At 40.1% G+C, this 21183-nt stretch overlaps 1 protein-coding gene and 1 pseudogene across 6 annotated transcripts in view; both read left to right on the top strand.

Annotated features, from left to right (window-relative positions):
- Positions 1-21183, top strand: part of Kiaa1328 (KIAA1328 ortholog) — a 262182-nt gene that overhangs the window by 196833 nt on the left and 44166 nt on the right. For all 6 annotated transcript variants that reach the window (XM_034517966.2, XM_034517964.2, XM_076912878.1 and 3 more), the window contains one exon: positions 13666-13847. In XM_034517966.2, coding sequence (XP_034373857.2) covers positions 13666-13847 — 182 coding nt within the window. The remainder of the gene's footprint in view (positions 1-13665; positions 13848-21183) is intronic.
- LOC117719730 (large ribosomal subunit protein eL19-like) lies at positions 9967-11228 on the top strand (annotated as a pseudogene).

Genomic DNA, 21183 nt, shown 5'->3' with positions numbered 1-21183 from the left:
CCTGGAACTCTGCCTCCCAAGTGCTGGGATTACTCACCACCACTGCCTGGCTCCTGTGGAGTTTCTATCCCCATAGGTACTGCAATCCTTCCTCCTATTATTCCATAAGAGTCCCTAAGCTCCAATCACTGTTTGGCTGTGGGTTTCTGCATTTGTCTGAGTCAGCTGCTGGGTAGAACCTCACAGAGAACAGCCATGCTAGACTCCGATCTACAAGCATAACAGAATATCATTAATAGTGTTAGGGATTGGTGCTTATCTATAGGGTCGGTCTCAAGTTGGGCCAGTTATTGGTTGGCCATTCCCTGAGTCTCTGTTGTGTCCCCAGTCCCTGGATTACTTCTAGACAGGATAAATTTTGGGTGGAAAGTTTTTTTAGGTGAGTTGGTATCACTATCACTCCACTGGGGTTCCTGTCTGGATACAGAAGGTGGCCTTTTCAGGTTCCATATACTCAATACTGTGAGTCACAGCTAAGGACACCCCCATTGATTGTTGGGTGTCCTTCTTATCCCTTGTCTCTATGTTTCTGTAGATGCCCCCCTCCTCTCCACCCTTGTCAGTTGCAGATTTCCGTTCATTCTCACAGCCATTTGGTCATCCCTCCTGTCCCTCCCCTCACCTGACCCTGAACCCCCGAATTCTGAACCTCAGCATCCCCTCTCCCACCCAGTTCCCTCCCTCCATCTGATTCTTATAAATGAGTACATACTGTGCATATCCTTTTGAGACTGGGTCACTTTACTCAGGATGATATTATCAAGATCTATCCTTTTGCCTGCAAAATTCGTGATGTCTTTGTTTTTAATAGCTGACTAGTATTCAATTGTGTAGATGTGCCGTATTTTCTTTATCCATTCTTCAGTTGAAGTACATCTATGTTGTTTCCAGTTTTTGGCTATTATGAATGTAGTTGCTATGAACATAATTGAGCAAGATTCCTTGTGCAATGGTGGAGCATCTTTTGGATATATGGCCAGGAGTGGTATAGCTGGGTCTTGAGGTACAACTATTCACAGTTTTTTGAGAAATCACCAAATTTATTTCCAAAGTAGTTGTACAAGTGGTTGCACTGCCACAGGCAATGGAGGAATGTTCTCCTTGCTCCATATCTTTGCCAGCATCTGGATCTCTTAAGGTTTTGATCTTAGACATTCTGATGGGTATGAGATGGAACCTCAGAGTTGTTTTGATTTGCATTTCCCTGATGACTAAGTATTTTGGACATTTCTTTAAGTACTTCTTGGCCATTCAAGATACCTCTGTTGAGAATTCTCTGTTTAGCACAGTACCCCACTTTTTAATTGGGTTACTTGGGTTGTTAGTGTCAAACTTCTTAAGTTCTTTATATATTTTGCATATTAGCCCTCTGTCAGATATAGGGAGAGAATGGGCAGCCCTGTCTTATTTCTTACTTTAGTGGAAATGCTTTTAAGTTTCTCTCCATTTAGTTTGATGTTGGCTATTGGCTTACTGTATATTGCTTTGATTATGTTTAGACTTTGATTATGTTTAGGTATATGCTCTGTATCCTTGATTTCTCTAATACCTTTAATATGAAGGGGTGTTGGATTTTACCAACAAATTTTTCAGTGTCTAATAATTTAATTATGTGATTTATTTTCTTTCAGTTTGTTAATATGGTGGATTACATTGATGGACTTTCATATATTGAAATATCAGTGCATCCCTGGGATGAAGTCTGCTTGATGCTGGGGAATCATGTTTTTGATGTGTGCTTGGATTCAGTTTGCAAGTATTCTATTGAGTATTTTTGCATCAGTGTTCATAAGAGAAATTGGTCTGAAATTCTCTTTTTTTTTGTTGAGTCTTTGTGTGGTTTATGTATCAGGGTGACTATGACCTCATAAAATCAGTTTGGCCGTGTTCCTTTTATATCTATTTTGTGGAATAGTTTGAGTAGTATTAGTATTAGCTCTTCTTTGAAAGTCTGGTAGAATTCATTGCTAAAACAATCTGTCCCTGGGCTTTTTTTTTTTTTAATTGGGAGACATACTACTTCTTTTTTCTTAGGGCCTATAGGACTGTTTAGATAGTTTACCTGATCATGATTTCACTTTGGTAAGTGGTATCTGTCCACTTGCCAAATCATCCATTTTGTTTATATTTTTCAATTTTATGGAATACAGGCTTTTGATTCTTTGAATCTCCTAAGTTTCTGTTATGTATCCCTTTTCATTTCTGATTTTGTTAATTTAGATAGTGTCTCTCTGCCTTTTACATAGTTGGCTAAAGGTTTGTCTGTCTTGTTGATTTTCTCAAAGAACCAGCTTAGTTTTCTTGATTCTTTGTATTATTATCTTTCTTTGTATTTTAGGGATATATTCAGCCCTCAGTTTGATTATCTCCTGCTGTCTACTCCTCTTGGGTGTGTTTGCTTCTTTTTGTTGTAGATCTTTCAAGTGTGCTGTTAAGTTGCTCATGTGGGATTTTCTCATGAAGGCATTTAGTGTTATGACCTTTTCTTTTAGTACTGCTTTCATTGTGTTCCATAAGTTTAGATATGTTGTGCCTTCATTTTCATTGAATTCTAATGTCTTTAATTTCTTTATTTTTTTCTTATCCCAGTGGTCATTGAGTAGAGCATTGTTCAGTTTCCATGAGTTTATAGGATTTCTGTTCCTTCATTTGTTGAAGTCTAGCTTTAACCCATGGCAGTCTGGTCAGATACAGGAGATATTTCAGCTTTCTTCTTTGGGGTGAGATTTGTATTGTGACTGAGTATGTGGTCAGTTTTGGAGAAGATTCTGTGAGGTACTGAGAAAAAAGGTATATGCTTACGTGATTGGGTGAAATGTTCTGTAGATATCTGTTAAGTCCATTTGAGTCATAATTTCTATTAGTTTCTGTCTGGATGACCTATTGTCTGGATGTCTATTGGTGAAAGTGGAGTGTTGATGTCTCTCACAATTAATGTGTTGGTTCAATGTGTGATTTGAGCTTTAGTAATGTTTCTTTTAGAAATGTAGTTCACTTACATTTGGGGCCTAATTATTCAAAGTTAAGAAGTCATCTTGGTGGATGTTTCTTTTGATTAACATAAAGTGTCCTTCTCCATCTCTTTTGATTAATTTTGGTTTAAAGTCTATTTTATTAGATATTAGAATGGCTATTCCAGCTTGCTTTTTGGGTCCATTTGCTTGGAAAATTTTTTCCTAGCCCTTTACTTTGATGTATGCAGCAGAATGATGAGTCCCATTTTCACACCCAATCTGATAGTCTGTCTTTTTTTTTTTTTTTTTTTTTTTTTTTTTTGAGACAGGGTTACTCTGTGTAGTCCTGGCTGTCCTGGAACTCACTCTGTAGACCAGGCTGGCCTTGAACTCAGAAATCCACCTGCCTCTGCCTCCCAAGTGCCTCCCAAGTGCTGGGATTAAAGGCGTGTGCCACCACCACCTGGCAAGTCTGTCTTTTTAATGAGCAATTGAGTTTGTTGATGTTGAGAAATATTAAAGCCCAGTGATTGTTAATTCCTGTTATTTTAATGTTAGTGGTTGATTATTATATGGCAGGAGGATTTTCTGTTATGGTCCAATCAATTTGGTGTTCTGTAGGCTTCTTGTATATTTATAGGCATCTCTTTCTTTAGGTTACAGAAATTTTATTTTACTGTTGTGTCAGTTCTTTCTATTGTATCTTTTATGCCAGAGATTCACTCTTCCATCTTTTGTTTTCAGTTGTTGATGTTTACTTCTGTAGTTCCTGTTCTCTTAACTAGGTTTTTCATTTCTAGGATTCCCTCAGTTTGTGTTTTCTTTATTGATTCTATTTCTGTTTTCAGGTCTTGAATAGTTTTATTCATTTCCTTCACCCTTTTGATTGTATTTTCCTGTATTTTTTAAATGGATTTATTCATTTCTTCTTTAAAGGCCTTTATCATCTTTATAAGATTGTATTTAAGGTCAATTTTTATACTTCAGCTGTGTTAGTACATCCAGGACTTGATGGAGTAGGATAGATGGGCTTTGGCGATACTATATTGCCCTAGCTCTTTTTGATTGTGTTCTTTTACTTTTTAAGTCCCCAGCTGTTTCTTTTGATAGTTTTTGTAACCAGTTCAGAATGCTTCACTAACTTAGAGTAGACTGTGTAGCAGGAATACTGGTCCACTTTGTGTAGACATTACAGTACATTGAGTTCCCTGTTGTTACCTGTGGTGCTGTTATCAGATAGATAGATAGATAGATAGATAGATAGATAGATAGATAGATAGATAGACAGACAGACAGACAGACAGACAGACAGTATCTCAGAACATGTAAGCTTGATAGCATAGTGTTACCAGTTTAGCTTTGAGGACTCCTATGCTTTAAAAGAAATTTTTTTAAATGACAGCCTTTTATATTTATCTACACATGTACTATTTCTGATGCTCCTCATTCTCTTTATAGATCCAATTTCCATCTGGTGTCATTTTCCTGCAACTTGAAAAACATCCTGTTATTTCTTGTAATGCAGGTGTTCTAGAAACAAAATTTCTGTTTTTAATTTTAAAACATTATTTGTTCTTCTTGAGGGACATTTTATGAGAAGTAAAATTCTGAGGTGACAGATTTGCCCGCTTTTGGCATTGTAGAGATACCCTTCTTATCTTCTGGCCATTACTGTCCTGATATTAATAGATCATATGTAATATCATTCTTCTGCAAATTACTAGCACATTTCTTGAGTTGAAGGATCCTTTTTATCTTTGCTTTTCCTTAATTTGACTATTAAAGGTAGGAAGGCTCTGCTAATTGAAGTTGCAGTCCACCATGTCTGGAGAAGCTTTCCAAGCTTGTCACAATATGGAGAACTCCCTTTCTCAGAGGGTTTTCTCCCTCTGCCTGATAGATCAAGTGTGTCTCTGAGCACAAGTACCTGACCTTCTGTAGAGAGTGGCCCTGCACAGAACTTCCTGCAGGTGCTGCATGAGTTACTTCATGAGTCTCACAGTCCTTTCCACTGTATGATAATTAGGACTGTGTTATGACCAATCAGCCCTTCCTACCTGTAACCCAAAGAACTCAGGAAAGCCTATGGTCAGATCACAGGTTTAACATTCCCTCTTCCCATAAGAACCTGCCTGGCAGGTTCTTGGAATTTCTATTCATGTGAATGCAGTATTCCTGCCCTAGCCAATAATGTATACCTACCCTAGAAATTTTTACATACTCCCCAAGATCTGTATATCCCTTGTTTACCCTGAATAAGGTTGAGCTGTCTCACTGAAGCTGATCCCCAAAGCCAAGCAGTTGGTACTCATGGCTGTTGGAACCCTGCCAGCCACCTCCCACCCCCCTCGTCTCCCTTTGTCCTCTCTGGCCAGCGGTCCATAGCCTCCAAAGGGCCAAAATTAAGTCAAGGGTTTTTTTTTAAAATCAGGTTTAGAACCTTTTTTGACATCACCTTTAGGGCACATTTCTTGAGTTGTTTTTTCTGCCCATTCTCCTGTATTCTTCTTTAAGATTTCAGTATACTCTTCCTAGACAGCTGTAAGACCCCCCAACACACACACACACACACACACACACACACACACACACACACACACACACTAAGGGAGGACTTTCCTCAAGCCTCAGGAATTCATGGTCACCCAAAAACTCACAAGACACCATTCTTGATGCAACAGCAGGAGGTATATTTCGGAATCAGTCAACTGAGACCGAGACTCATGACCCACGCAGGGGCAGAGGAGTGTCGACTTTGTGGGCTGGGAGTGGAGGGTTTATATAGAGCAGAACCACAAACCAAGGGGGGGGGGTGAGGGGGCTACCAAGGAAACATAACATAAAAATAGTAGAAATTTCCAGAGGAACCTAACCTGAGTGAGTCAAGGTCATGTGGAAAACACTCTGTATACTCATTCTTATCAAAAATGTGGTCTTGCCCTGTCACTTGCTCAACTATTTCTCAGTTGCTCCGGGCATGGCCCTGCCCTGTCATCGTGGTCACTAGTTTCTCAGAACCACCTAGATGACTTGCATTCCTCTCTTCCCTTTGTGGTTAGCCGGTTCCTGAAACCTGCCAGTCTACATTTTTAGCTTGCTTCTGAGAAAATTTTCCATGCCCTTTAAAGTAAGGCCTAAAGAAAAGCCTATATGCATTTTATAAAATGATTTTTACAATTTTTCACTCTACACAGCTTTGGAAGTTTAAGTTCCCAGAGTGTCTACTTGGTTTCCTTCAAAAAAATTTTCTATTTTCCAAATTAAGTCATTTCTATTTATTCTGTTATAAAATCTATTTAACATTTATGCTTTCATCTCCATTTCTAATATTTGTATCAGTTACTGTAATTTTCAGTTCTAAAATTTCCATCTATTTTTAATTATAGACTACATATCTCTCCTTAAGCTGCCTGTCTGCTTGTTCATTATGATTTTGGTTTATGACCATCAGCATATAACTACTTGATTACTTGATAAACCCTTGAGCCCAGCTTCTAGCACCTAGACCTGGCCTACTCCCAGTCACAGTCAGAAAAGCCTCTTTGAGCAGTAGATAGCAGTCAACAGAGATACATAACTAGAAAATTCTGAGGATAAGGGACTGTGTGCCCAAGTCTCAATGGGATACATCTTTATGAATAGCCCCAAATCAGCAATACTCAGGGAGCATTCTGAAACAAGAGGCAAGAAAAAATGTAAGAGGTGCAATGAACATGCATGCTGTAAAAACAAAACAAAGTCTTCTAGACTTGACCTCAGTAATGAACTCACAGCTGCTCTGGTCACCAAGACAATACATGTCAGAAGGTCTGAGAGAGGGGTGTCTGGGAGCCTCGAAAACAAACAACTCAAATCATGAGCCTAAGTTGTAGGACCCTAAGATCCAAACCAGGAAGACACCCTCCCACAGAAACACTCATGGACAGGGGGTCGATGCAAAAGCAAGAGGTTTATTGATCCAGTGCACTGGGGATCCCCCACATGAATGCTAGAGGAACCCCAAGCTAAAGATAAGAGCAGTTTTTATATAGTTTTCACAGGGTTTACGAGGACAATCTTAGGGTCACCTCTTAGACACTGTTAACCACAAAGGCTGACCTTAAATGGTCGCTCCCATGGTTCCTAGGCAACTCATATTTGCACATTATTCTATGACAATGAGTGTTAGCTAACTATCTTACCATAGTTCCTGTTTACCCAGGTTTATTGCACTAAGGACCCAGCTTCCTGATAACCTTTTAATCCTCTTATCTTGGGCCCTTCCTGAAATGTATGTAAGTCTTTGGAATGTGCTTCTCCCGGAGCATATCTCTGGAGAAGTTAATTTTTAAGTTTAGGCTGAGACCTGAGATTCTTTCAAAGCTAGCAGGAGACCTGTGTTCCACTGGAGACAGCTTTCTCTCCATGTTCTTCTTTCTCTGATCTGCCTTCTCTCTGCCTGACCTGCTTTCTTTAGAGATCTGCAGGCAGCTCTCTCTAGACAGCTTTCTCTTGGTATTCTCTGCTCCAGTCAGTTCTTCAGGCAGTTCTCTCTTGCTATCCTAAAAAATTCTCTAGAGAGTTCATCTCCAGAGAGCAGAAAGTAAGCCCAGTCTTTTATTTTACATATCAATCCAGTCATTTACTTCAGGCTTCCTTTTGATTATCCTATGAATCAGCATCACTTGGCCTAGCTCCTTATTTCTTAGGAAACAGCAAACACACATTTTCTTTTAACATTGCAAAAGAATTCAGAGATCTGGCTGCCTCTGTTAAGCACAGATGCTAAACTAGCTGAGTGGGACCCTGTCCTGAAATTACTATTTCTACCATGCCTGGGTTCAACCTTGCTCTGCCTCAGGCTGATCCTAAACTCTGGAAGTTGTCTGCCTTTGTTAAGCATAAACTAACCACTTATCTGGATGGGATCTCCTGTAACCACCACTCCCTAAGTCTCCTTACTTCTTTTCTTAGTATCTTTTTGGCAAAACTGGCACACAGTGCAACTGCCTGTTTCTTTAGATTCATGAAGCCCCCTCATATAATTTATACTGCATCCTTATATTTTACATAGTTGAGAAATTATATGTTTTCTAATTGTTAGCTTTAGAGTTCTTTTCCACAGCCTTGAGGTCTGTCCTGAAGATCCCAGCCTTTACCATTTTGCTAAGACCTTAGGTACACGTTCCGGACTCATGCTGATTATCAGGAGGACATTCCTTAAAGAAGGAATGTAAAACATGTTCATTATTATACAAACAAGCCTGATGCACACAGCAGCCTTCCACACATCTGGAGGCCTTTGTCCACTGGCCCTGTCCCAGAGGCAAGAACTACCATGTCATTCTGTCCCCACCTAGGCCATGCTGGACTCAGCACCAGTAGAGATGGGTAAATGATCTCTAGGCCTCATTCCAAAGTTGGGATCTAGTGACAGTAAATAGCTGCTAGTTGAGAGATAGCCATCCTTATTTGAAGATATAGCCACTGGTGGTTTTCCCATGCCCCAGTGGATGACTACACATCTGTGCACATATGGGCAGCACTAACTAGACCTAGTAGAATACCAACAAAATGACTTGAAATTATGGAAGGCTATTAGAACATGAAGAAAGTTGTGAGGGGGAGTAGAGGATAGATATGATTACATTATATACATGTTTGATATTTACTTTTCTTTAATAAATGAAAGTTCCAAGGGGAGAGCCCATCATAGTACGGGACTCATGGCAGCAGGCACCCAGGTCAGAAAGCAGAGAAATGACATATTCAACCATAAGCATAAAGCAGAGAGAGCAAACTGGAAGTGTTGAGTGAAAAATTATAAAGACCATTTTATGAAATATATACAGGCTTTTTCTTTACCCTAGACCTGAGCAAAAGAATGCAAGTTCCAGAAAGCGGAACTGGATGTAAGATTTTAGGCCTTCACTGCCCGGGGACACATTCCGGGTGGAGGACATTATCCCTGAATCAGAGGATGCTGGATTAACGTTCCTCAAGCCTCAGGGTGGGGAAGGCCCAAAGCAAGAAGACACATTCCTGACCACAGGGAAAGATGCAAGTCATCTGGGTGGTTCCAAGAACTAGCTAACTTTCCACTGTTCTTGGTTATCCCCCCCACACACACACACACTTTGAGGTTTTCCCAGTGTTATAGCCTGCTGATGTTCAAAATTTGTGAAACAACCAATCATGTGTAACCGTGTGAAAATTTCTCCCTTTCCCCACCCTGTGCTATAAAAAAAGCTCCTCAGCTTGCTGGCCTTTTGTCAAACTTTGTTCCTGCGTAGACGAGCAGTTTGACCTTAGCTAGCCAACTCTCCCCAATAAACCTCTGCTGATTGCATCCAGGTATGGTTTCTTGTGATTTTTGGGTGGTCATGATTTCTTGAGACTTGAGTAAGGGTCTTCCGAGTATGGGGGTCTTCAGAAGCAACAATGCTATGAATGTTCATGATCCTCCCTCAGTCATATACTGCCTTTAGAAAGGCTGTGTCACCTCCCCAAACAGCACCATCAGTTGGGATCCAACTGTTCAAATATCTGAGTCTATGGGGCATATTTTGTCATTCACACTACCATACCTGGAATCAAAATAAATGATGTCTTCAGTAATAGGGTCTTACCATCCAGTAATGAGGAACAACCAAAAACAATGGCAAGAGCCTGTACATTTTGGAGACCTCTGGGACCTCCTTGACCAATAACTAATAGGAAGATACTCCAAGCCTAGCACTAAGATTTTAATGTAATAAGCCATGTATTCTAGAAGCAGCAGCGGTTTCTCCTCTGGCTAGATAATTTTATATAGCCTGTCATCAAGTTTACCAATTCATTCCTCTGCTAGTTTGCTCCATTTTTTGAACTCTTGAGTGAGCCACTATATAATTCACCTCTAAAATTTTTAGTTAGTTCTTTCTTTCATTATGAGTGTATGTGAATAATATGGGGTAGGGCACACAGCCCACAGCTCACAAGTGGAGCCTAGAGGTCAACCTTAGGGGAGTTATTCCCTGCTGCATCTGCAGCCATGAGTATGCTCAGGCTTCAGAAGAGGCTTGCTTCTACTGTCCTCTGTTGCAGTAAAAAGAAGGTCTTATTGGACCCCAAGGAGACCAATGAAGTCACCAATGCTTACTCGTGGAAGCTGATCAGAGATGGGCTTATCATCCAGAAGCTTATGATTGTACATCCTGGGACATTATGCTGGAAAAACACATTATCTTGACAGAACAGCAGGCATATAGGCAACAGGGAAGCAGAAAGTGAAGACCCCCTCTCTGGGGAGACCTTCACTCAAGTCTCAAGAAGTCACAGCCACCCAAAAACTCACAAGACACCGAATCTGGATGCAGACAGCAGAGGCTTTATTCAGGAGAGTTAGCCGGCTAATGGTCAATTTGTTTGCCCACACAGGAGCTGAATTGACAAAGACCGGCTGGCTGAGGGGCTTTTTAAAAGGGGAAAACCACAAGCCAGGGGAGTGAGGAGGGGGTGAGGGGTTGCTAAGGAAACATAACATAAAAATAGCAGAAATTTCCAGAGGAGCCCAACCTAAGTGAGTCAGGGTCATGTGGAAAACACTCTGTATACTCATTCTTATCAAAAATGTGGTCTTGCCATGTCACTTGCTCAACTATTTCTCAGTTGCTCCGGGCATGGCCCTGCCCTGTCATCGTGGTCACTAGTTTCTCAGAACCACCTAGATGACTTGCATTCCTCTCTTCCCTTTGTTGTTAGCCAGTTCCTGAAACCTGCCAGTCTACATTTTTAGCTTGCTTCTGAGAAAATTTTCCATGCCCTTTAAAAGCCTTAAAAAAAGCCTATATACATTTTATAAAATTATTTTTATAATTTTTCACTCTACAAAAGGTACTACCAATGCTTGAATGCCAGAAAAGGTAGTCTAGGTGAGAAGAATGTGATTCTTGTGCTGGCTTCTCAGGAGATACAGTGAATCTTAGATTCACTGCCATGTGTATCACAGCCTGCACCTGAAGGTCAAAGGGACTGCATTCAAAACAAGTAAATTCTAATGGAGCACATTCATAAGCTGAAGGTAGACAAGACCAGTAAGAAGCTCCTGGCTAACCAGGCTTAGGTCTAAGACCAAGAAAACACAAATGAGCTGAGAGGAATGACTCCAGACCAAAAAGAAGGGGATTAGCAAGACTCTGTCCAAGGAAGAAGAGACCAAGAAATAAAGCTTCTCTCATGTCTGTACATAGTGGCCTTGCTGTGGCCTCACACGTATCAGTCATTAAAATAAAACAAGCCTTACATTTTTAATAAATAGATAAATAACCAAAAAGCTCTGTAGCAAAATGAGTATAAAAGTAATTATCATTATTATTACTTTTAAGATATATTTAATATACCTACCACACTGAGGATCAAAACTTAGCTCTGTCAGCCTTAAAAGTATATTCTGAATATTTTTGTTACCTGACAACTGGGAAAAATCATCTAATATCAAGCCTACTTTATAATAAAATGTTGAATATATAACACTATACTGAAAGCACAAAACAGTGTATATGTGTGCACTCTGACACCACCATAAAGTCAAGAGATTCTAATTAAACTGTATTAGTTACTGTTCTTATTTCAGTAATGAAATAAAACTTATCCTGTTGCATAAATTTGGACAAGTATTGGGAAAGATGTATTACAACTCTTGGTTTAAAGGTATAAAGTAAAGGTACCTATAAATGGTAGAGAAGGCATGACAGCGAGAGTATTTGACATGTAGTGATGGGAATTTGGTCACAACTGGGCATTCAAGAGTATATTTTTCATATAAAAAACTAAGGAATGCTTAGAGTGGAAGAAATAATCTTCTCCAGGGAAGATGATACCAATTGCTCATCCAATGCCAAATGGTTAGCATTCAAAGCACACATACAAGTAGCAGTATACCAACTGGGCAAGGTATATTTAGAAAATGTATATACTTATATGTATGTAATAATGATTTTAAAAGAGGTCATGAATTTGAAACAGAGCAAGGAGTTATATGAGAGTGTTTGGAGAGAGGAAAGGGAAGGGAGGAATGTTATAATTACATCATAATCTTGAAAATGAAAGAAAAAAGTAAAGAGGGATTATATTGTTTTATCTGCTAAAATTTCTGTAATTCTTGTGGTTTCCCTTCCTAGTGCATTCTAGTTTTAATCAAGTATAATATGTAAGATACCAAAAAACTTTGATTTTTTTTTTTTTGTATCTGCTAAGACTGGCTTTATCAACTGAATCCTATTTTGTTTTAGAGAAGGCACCAGGTGCTGATGAGAAAACAAAAATGTGTATTCAACAGCTGTTAAATGGATTATTCTATAAATATCTGTTGAGTCCTTGGGTTTATGTTGCATATTAACTCTGAAGTTTTTTTTATTGATTTTTAGTCAGTGTGGTGTTGAAGCCACACACTATTGTTGTGTAAAAACCTAACTTTCACTTATTTCTCTGTGTGTACATGTGTGTATGTGTATATGAGAGGGGGTCTTCACTTTCTGCTTCCCTGTTGCCTATTATCATCCAGAAGCTTATGATTGTACATCCTGGGACATTATGCTGGAAAAACACATTATCTTGACAGAACAACAGGCATATAGGCAACAGAATCCCCTGGAAGACTTTAAAAAGAAGAGAGAACAAGAGAGGGAAACAGGCAGGGAGGAAACAGTGCTGGTCTATGACTCCAAAAGTCATCTTACTAAAGCTTTTCTAGATCATTGACATTCACTACCAGGCTATGAAACAGGGCTGGTCTATGTTCGAGACTCCAGAAGTCATCTTACTAAAACTTTGTAAATCATTGACATTCACTACCGGGCTATGAATCAGTGCCTAAAATCAGCACTGTTTTGAGAACACTGCTTGTGACAGAGGCCCTTTTCCCTGTCACATTTGATAAGCATAGAGCCACGTATGCCAGCATTTTTTGTACAAGCCTGCCTCCTTGTGTGAATCTCAGTGTGTTCCATTCCTCCATTGTTTTCCACCATTATTTCTGTAAGGCTTTGACATGCCAATCAAAGTCATTGTGTTTCCACACTCCTGCCATTCTTTGGTGACCCTGCCATCCATGTGTAGTTGGTCCACCCCTGATATAGGGAAAGACATTTTGTTCTTTTTTTCTCTTTTCTAAAGTGACTCACATGTGCCCATATTCCAAGCTTGTGTCACTGTAGTTCCATCATGCTTGCCTTTGTGCTCCTGCTTCTTTGTCTTGAGCCTCTGTCTCACATTCCTCACATACACCACATCTACGGTTTTCACGTATTTTATTTGTTTGATTTTTATTTATCTTACACAATTAAATGCTTCATTCCTTTTGTTTTTCTGCCAGTCTTTGATTCCTCACTGCTTTACTTTCTTCTGCTCATCTATCCCAGACCATAAAGTTAACTTAAATGTTTCCTACCATTGTATTTAACTACTATTTGCCTCCAGTTGCTGCACTGGCCCTAGCTAAGTTTCATTTCTAAAACTCCAGTTTTACAGTTTGAGGATTAAACATCATTAAAATAATTTGTTCTCCAAAATTATTATAGCAAGACACAAAATACACCTTCAGAAAAAAATATTCAAATTATATATCAATTAAAATAAGAAAGGGATTCTTACTGCCATAACTGTATTGCAACTCATGCTGATTTCAAATATGTGCATGTGACCTGTGTCTTTCCCTGAGCCCTCCAGAGTCCATTCATGCTTTCTCTTTCAGGTTATTGAAGCCAAAATGTGATGAATGGCTGCATGGAACCTCATCATCCTTTAAAAAGTGCCCAGACTCTCCAAACAGTGGGCAAAACCAGAGGGAGAAGAAAACCGTTGAGTTTCAGTCACACGTGGAGAATGGTATACAATGGACATGTCAGCAGAATGATACATGCAGACCCCAGAGAGGTGAGTGTAGTGTCTGCAGTAGCATAAAGGGAAGTTGCTAAGGATGGTGGAAGATGACTGGTGCATGTAAGCCAGTGAGCAGCAGGTGATTTCCACTGTCCTGAGCTGCAGTTAGCATTTCAGATAAACACATGCCTGGAAAGCTGTGAGTAGCCCAGCTACTAGATTCTCAAATCACATCTACAACTGTATCTCTCAGAGTACTGATATCAGAAGCTGTCCAGTTTGGCCCTCCTTTTAAAAGCTGAATTGAGCAGTAAGTATGGTTGTAGATACAAGTGAGTAATAAAATAAAGAATTGAACATAAATCTCTCCTGGAAAAGTAAGACCTCATAATTGACTAGTGATATAGGGAATGTAGAAGAGGGGTCATGAGCAACATTGTAACTAAAACACAATCTCCCAAGTCTCAACAGATAGTGCCTAGTACTCTTTTTGAAGTGCTGATAATACTTCCTGTTTTATATGTAGGTTTTAAAAGGAAATCAACTACAAGGAACTCTGAAATAATACTGAAAGATATCTATGTTTCCCAGTTGGTCCTGCATGACTCCTGTGCAGTCTGTCCCAACAGCCTTCAGGACTGACTTGCAAGGACTTCTGTATAGGAAACAGGTTCTGTTTAGGAAGGTTCTGCTCACACCTTCCTCAGGACTAGTATCCTGATTTCTTTTTACATGCTCTCTTCTACCACACAAGCTCTTCTGCTAATATTAAGCAACCTACAAGTCATAATTTCTACAACTCTCACATTAGCTTATTTATTTGTGGAAAATATTATATGCACCTTTCCTTGCTTTCGCCAACTGCTGCCAGCATTACTGTGTTCTGCGTGTAATAGCCTGTGAGCATGGTGCTTTGGATAGGTAACAGCCTCCATAGACTCATGTGTTTTAATGTTTGGCTGGAGAAATGGCACTGTTAGGAGTTGTGGCGCTGTTGGAGTAGGTATAGACTTGTTGGAGGAAGTGTGTCATTGTGGAGGCAGGCTTTGAGGTCTCATATATGTTCAAGTCTGGCCAATGTGACACAGTCTCTTCTGCTGCCTGTGGATCAAGATGTAGATGCATTGGTCCTGTTCCAACACATGTCTGCCTGAAGGCTGCCATGCTTCCTCCCATGTTGATGATGGAATGAATCTCTGAAACTATAAGCCAGCCCCAATTAAATGTTTTCTTGTATAAGAGTTGCTTTGGTTATGATGTGCCTTCATAGCAATGAACTCCAAGACAGAAGTTGGTACCAGGGAATGGAGTATTGCTGTGATAGACCTAACCATGTTTTGTTTGGAGGAATGTGGGTTTGGGGAGGTTTGGAGACTTTGGAAAAGGAAAAACAGTTGGACCCTTTAAAGATTGCTTAATGAGCCATACAAGAATATGAAAGACAGTGATGCTGAGGGTGATTTAAACTGTGTGACTCTGACTCAAGAGTTCTCAGAGGAGAAGAATTTTAGAATGTTGCCTAGAGATCATTCTTGTGATATTTTGCTGAAGAATGTGGCTGCATTTGCCGTTGTCTGAAGAGTCTACCTGAGGCTAAGGTGAAGAAATTAAGGTAATTATATTGGCAAAGGAAATCTCAAAACAGGACTCGGTCCTGTGGTTTGCTCTTATGAAGACTGTGCTTTACAAACTGAGCAAGGAAAATATAAAATGTATGGTTCAAGGATTAAAGAGGTATCAGGAAATAGAGTAGCGCTAAATCCCGAGTTCAAGGAAATAAACAGATTAAAGATATTAAATGGAATTAAGGGAGGGATGGCCTCAGGGCAAGATCCCACCAAACTAAGCTTCCGTCTTGTGAAAAGGAATGAAAGAAAACTTAGGTCCAGGAATGGTGGTTTACGCCATTAACTCCAACATTTGGGAGACAAAGTCATGGAGATCTCTTGAGTTCAAGGTCAGTCTACAGAGCAAGTTCCAAGACTGCTAAATTTAGGCAGTGGAGGAAACCATCCAAGAGAAAGCTGAATAGAATAAGAAGGCCATGTTCCAGCCACAGCAAGCAGAACTTGGTAGCTTCAGCAACATGGCTCTGGCTTTAGAGTTTAGAACAGATGAAAGGGAATATAGAATTTCCCTTCATTACTAAGGAAAGTCACTGAGGCCAGATTGTGGTAGAGGTGTCCTTGCACAGAGGCCTAGAAAGAAATGGGTTATGAAATACTCTTCAGCTGGGCAGTGGTGACACACGCCTTTAATCCCAGCACTTGGGAGGCAGAGGCAGGTGGATTTCTGAGTTTGAGACTAGCCTGGTCTACAGAGTGAGTTCCAGGACAGCCAGGGCTACACAGAGAAACCCTGTCTTGAAAAAAAAAAAAACAATAAAAAGGAAGGAAGGAAGGGGGTGGGGGGAGAGAGAGAGAGAGAGAGAGAGAGAGAGAGAGAGAGAGAGAGAGAGAGAGAGAGAAGGAAGACTGGGCTCAGAAGAAGAATTGTGTTCCAAGGACAGCCAGGGCTACACAGAGAAACCCTGTCTCCAAAAACAAAAACAAATACAAAATACTCTTCCATGACTAAGGGAAGTCACTGAGGCCAGAGCATGTGGCAGGAGTGAAGCCTGAATTTCCTTGGAGACCCCAAAATGTTGATGTCAGAGTTGTAGGATACTTGGCTAGAAAAACTGCTAACAGGGAGTGGAACCAACTCAAGAAAAAGAAGTGTGTTGCAGTCAGCCAAGCTGAAAGGAGTTGGAGATCTGAAGAGCATTTTCACATCAGACATGGAGATGCAGAGTTTGGTGTTTACCTAGCTGGTTTAATGGTAATCTATATCCTGTACCACTGTATGTTGGAAGTATGTAATCTAGTTTTGATTTTGATATTATACAATGTGATGGTTTGTATACACTTGGTGCAGGGAGTGGCACTACTGGAAGGTGTGACCCTGTTGGAGTAGATGTGGCCTTGTTGGAATTGGTGTGTCATTTTGAGTGTGGGCTCTAATACCCTAGTCCTAGCTGCCTGGAAGTGAGTATCCTGCTAGCAGTCTTCAGAAGAAGATGTAGAAATCTCAGCTTCTGCACCATGCCTGCCTAGATGCTGTGAACCTCTGAACCTGTAAGCCAGCCCCAATTAAATATTCTTTTAAGAGTTGCCTTGGTCATGGTGTCTGTTCACAGCAGTAAAACCCTAACTAACACATACAGGATTATAGTTAAGAGATTGTATAAATCTCAGAAGACTTTGAACATTATTGAGACTGTGATAGACTATGGGGACTTTGCAGTTAGACTAAATGCATTTTGCATTATGTTATGGCTATGAGGGCCAGGTAGTGCAATGTGGTGGTTTTAATAGGTATGGCCCCTATAGACTCATGTATTTGAATGCTTGGTCATAGGGAGTGGCACTATTAGGAGATATGATCTTTTTTGAGTAAACAAGGCCTTGTTGAAGGAAATGTGTCACTGTGGAGGCTCTGAGGTTTCATATATGCTCGTCTGGCCAGTGTCACATAGTCTCTTTCTGCTCTCTGTGGATCAAGATGTAGAACTCTCAGCTCCTCCAGCCCATGTCTGCCTGCATGCTTCCATGCTTCTCACCATGACAATAATGGACTGAACTTCTCAAACTATAAGCCAGTCCAATTAAATGTTATCCTTTATGAGAGTTGCTGTGGTCAAGATCTCTCTTCACAACAGTAAAATCCAAACTATGACAACCCATCATCTAGAAATTGCTTTATCCCCTTCCAAGTAACTGAGAGATGATAATTTTTCCAAACTTCAAAAGGGAAAATGCTACCATTTATCTTTGGCATACGGCAAATACTCTACAGAGCTCTACTGAAGACAGTGTTGAAGCTTCATTTTAATCATTGCTGCTTAAGACAAAGATGAAATTGAGAAGACTTAGAGTCTGACCTAGCCTCTGCTTTCTGTGGCAATGGCCTTTCAGCTGTGGGAACCCTTACTTTGGTCCTCCATATTCTTTCCCCTGCACTTCAGAGAGGAGAACCGGTCAGAACTGCTGTGGTGTTACTCTGTTCAGCTTAACATAATCTTCTGTTGACTTGTCAACATACGTATGTTGTGTGACAAGTGAACAGAAATGAAATGGTGAGATGAAAATCCACATAGTTGACTGCTTCAGTGTTAGAGAGGAGGACGAGCTCCACAAGATGCCTGTCAGGCACTCTCAGGACAGCATGGCTGTGCTGGAGGCACACTTCTCCCTGTCCCAGCAAAAGAAGCCAGAAGCCTGGAAAGAGCTGGTGTCCCCACCCCAAAAAAATCAATTTCTAATTTGAAACAAAATCATTTTTGATTCCCAGGAGTTGAGAAGCCATTACTTGTGCTGTGTTGTCTGCTGGCACTCAGTGCTGTGGTTGTGCACAGTGAATCCCGGCAGTGCTTCTGGACAATCTATCATACTGGAGGGAAGCTGTTCCCTATCTGCAGTTTCAGGAGCATTGTCATTTGCCATCTTATTTTCCAGCCTGTCCCTCACTCCTCTTGTTCCTTTGTCTTTAGAGAGCGGGAGGATATACTGTGATAGTGAAAATATCAAAATCCTCATCTGTTTAAAACTTTGAATATTTTAGCATTTTAAGATAGTCAGAGGAACCATGAAGTTTTTCTACTCATGGAGAAGATTATCTAGTATTTTTCTCTTCTTTTATGGTCTGCCTGATTACTGAAGACAGGAAGTTGCCCCCTTGAGCCTTTCCACCAGTGCAGAGCTGGTGTGGGCAGATTAGAGAGAGGACAGGGTTATTGCTGTGGCCTTTGCTGCAGCACCCAGCCCAGTGGGTGAATTTACTTTCCCAAGTGTGCACTGTTGTCGGTCTGGATGCCCTGGTTATTACAGTGCCAGTGACCCAGCACTGACTGCCCAAGCTACACTGATTGGTTGGCCCCTCCTTAATTGCTTTCCTCTCATTAGCATGACAGAATCTTTTGGTATACATCTCTGTTTTATATCTATGTTTCTTTTGTTGTTCTTTAACCATGAAGTGCTATACGGGATATTTCCTGCAGGGTCATTATCTTTATTACCATCTCTCACTCCTTTACCTCTCTGGTTCACCTCACCATTCTGCCAACTTTATTGACACTAAACATAAAAGAGACAGACTCTTGACTCAACAGCCTTATGATAACAGAATAGTTATGTTATTATCAAAGTTAGCTTACAATATAAACTTTCTCTTTCATTATTGCTTAGAATGCTGTGTTTTCAGTGGGTGTTGTTGTTGTTGTTGTTGTTGTGTGGGCTTTTTTGTTCCTTGTTTTTCCCTGAGTTATGTGGAATGGGGGAAGTGTTACTTTGGAAAATCTAAACTTGATTCAAGAGCTTTTAGAAGGCTTGCTGGGGGATGTGAGGACACACATGCTCTTCCTGCCTCACCCTTCTTGCCATGCTCAGCAAACATTCTAGAACAGTCACACTCTGTCACAAGAGCCCTGGGAACTTGGGGTATTTTTCCTGTGATGCTGATCAACTAGTTGAGGCTGAAGCCACTGGGCACAAGTTCCAGAATGAAAATATTAGACATAGGGCTTGGCAGTGCCCTTTCTGAACTCTATCTGAAAGCTATTCCAAAGGTCCCTGCTGTATTTAGGGATAGCTCCTGCTGTCCCCATCATGAATCTCTGAATCCCTTCACATCTGTGACAGAACCTCACTCCAGAGTAATTTCAGCTTAGCTGGTAGTATTGGCCACACTCTACATTTTTCCTTTGGGGATTTTTTTAGACTAACCTTACACAGCCATTATCATTGGTTGAGTTCCCTAAGAAGATCTCAAGAACATTTTTTTCTTACTGGAAAATGTTTGTGATAGACTTTACTGAAGTAAACAATAATCACTAGTGTTCCTACTGATACCTGGAATGAGCTTGTGCTTACAGTGATATCACATCATGATGATCCATGGTGGAGAAACACAAGAGACAAACTAAGTATGCTGGTACAGAGTGGCTTTTATCTAGCCTTTAAGGATCATTTACTTATGTTTCCTTTATTATTGCTGTCATTTGTATCTTATATTTAACCATAAGAAAATGAACTTATTCCCAGACGTATAAAATAAGAAATACACTAAGTATTGATGTCTTTATCAACAGCACACAGAAGGCAAGCACACTTGAGTGCTATGAATAAACCCAGGCAGGGGAGTAAATCATCCTAGTTGGTTCACTAAAAAAGGGTTTCAAATTTAAGACCCTATCTTTTAGAGTTAATCTTAACGTAAATATGAAATATCATCACTTAAACCACAGCATCAATATTCCCCATCCTATGATTTGAAAGAGATACTTCAAAGTACAACCAGCTTTCTCAACTTGTCTCTGTCTTGGGTCTTCTGTCACTAGACAATAACTTGAATGTCTGTGTCTTAGAACACAGCTCCACATGTGGTAGGAGCTCCTTATATACTTGTTGACTGCATTAACATAACATTAAATATATTGATTTTTCTTTTTCTGCCCTTGTTTCGTTTTCCCAAAATAAAGACCTAATCAGTTAGACCTTTTGACCTCAATGCCAGCATTAATTTAGTTATTTAAGCAAAATATATGCTTACATCATCAAAATCCTTATGATGATTGATTGCTAATGTCAAAGAGAAAGACTATTGTGAGGACTTAAAATAGCAGTATCCAAGAACTCAAGGAAACATGGTCACTATTTCATTTCTTTTATTCTAATTGAGGTTTAATTATATACTATACAGCTGCACAGGTCTTAGATGTACAGTTTGATAAGTCTGACAGTTGTTTACACCAGTTCATAGGTAGTACATTTCCCTGATTATTAAAAGTTCCCTGTGCTCTCTGCTAATCAGTTCCTTCCCTGAAGCCATTCCCTGGGCTCACCAGGGCTTTGTCTCACTGTTCTTTCCCATGGCCCTTTTCTGCATATATGCCTCCAGGTGTCTCTCCTTCCAAAATACCACTCTCAGCAGTCAAAAAGGAATAGGACTCACCCATGTGACTCCATTGGCCCTTGATGACCTCATTGAAGACCCTGTCTCCTAGCACAATCCCTTTTAAAGAGTACTGAGGATTATGACTTGGATGTAGCTAAATCCATAAACAACTTCTTCTTTCTGTAATTATGGATTTTGTTTTTTGTTGTTGTTGACTGTCTAAGGGCTCCATTCCTAGGAATAAAATGGTAAAAGAATATTCGCACACCTGCTTTAGTTCTCCAGACAGTCTTCACCCATTAGGTATGCTCTCACTGGTGCTTTTTTGTTGTTTTAAAAATCAGGTTGAAAAAGTCCTTCCTACATGAGTCTTTGTCATAAATGGTGTTTGATTTCATCAAATCTATTTTTTTCCTGCACCAGTTGAGGTAATAATTGTATTACTTACCATTATGAC

This window comes from Arvicanthis niloticus, chromosome 14 (assembly GCF_011762505.2).
Source record: "Arvicanthis niloticus isolate mArvNil1 chromosome 14, mArvNil1.pat.X, whole genome shotgun sequence".
NCBI lineage: Eukaryota > Metazoa > Chordata > Mammalia > Rodentia > Muridae > Arvicanthis > Arvicanthis niloticus.
This window is presented reverse-complemented; position numbering and strand designations above follow the sequence as displayed.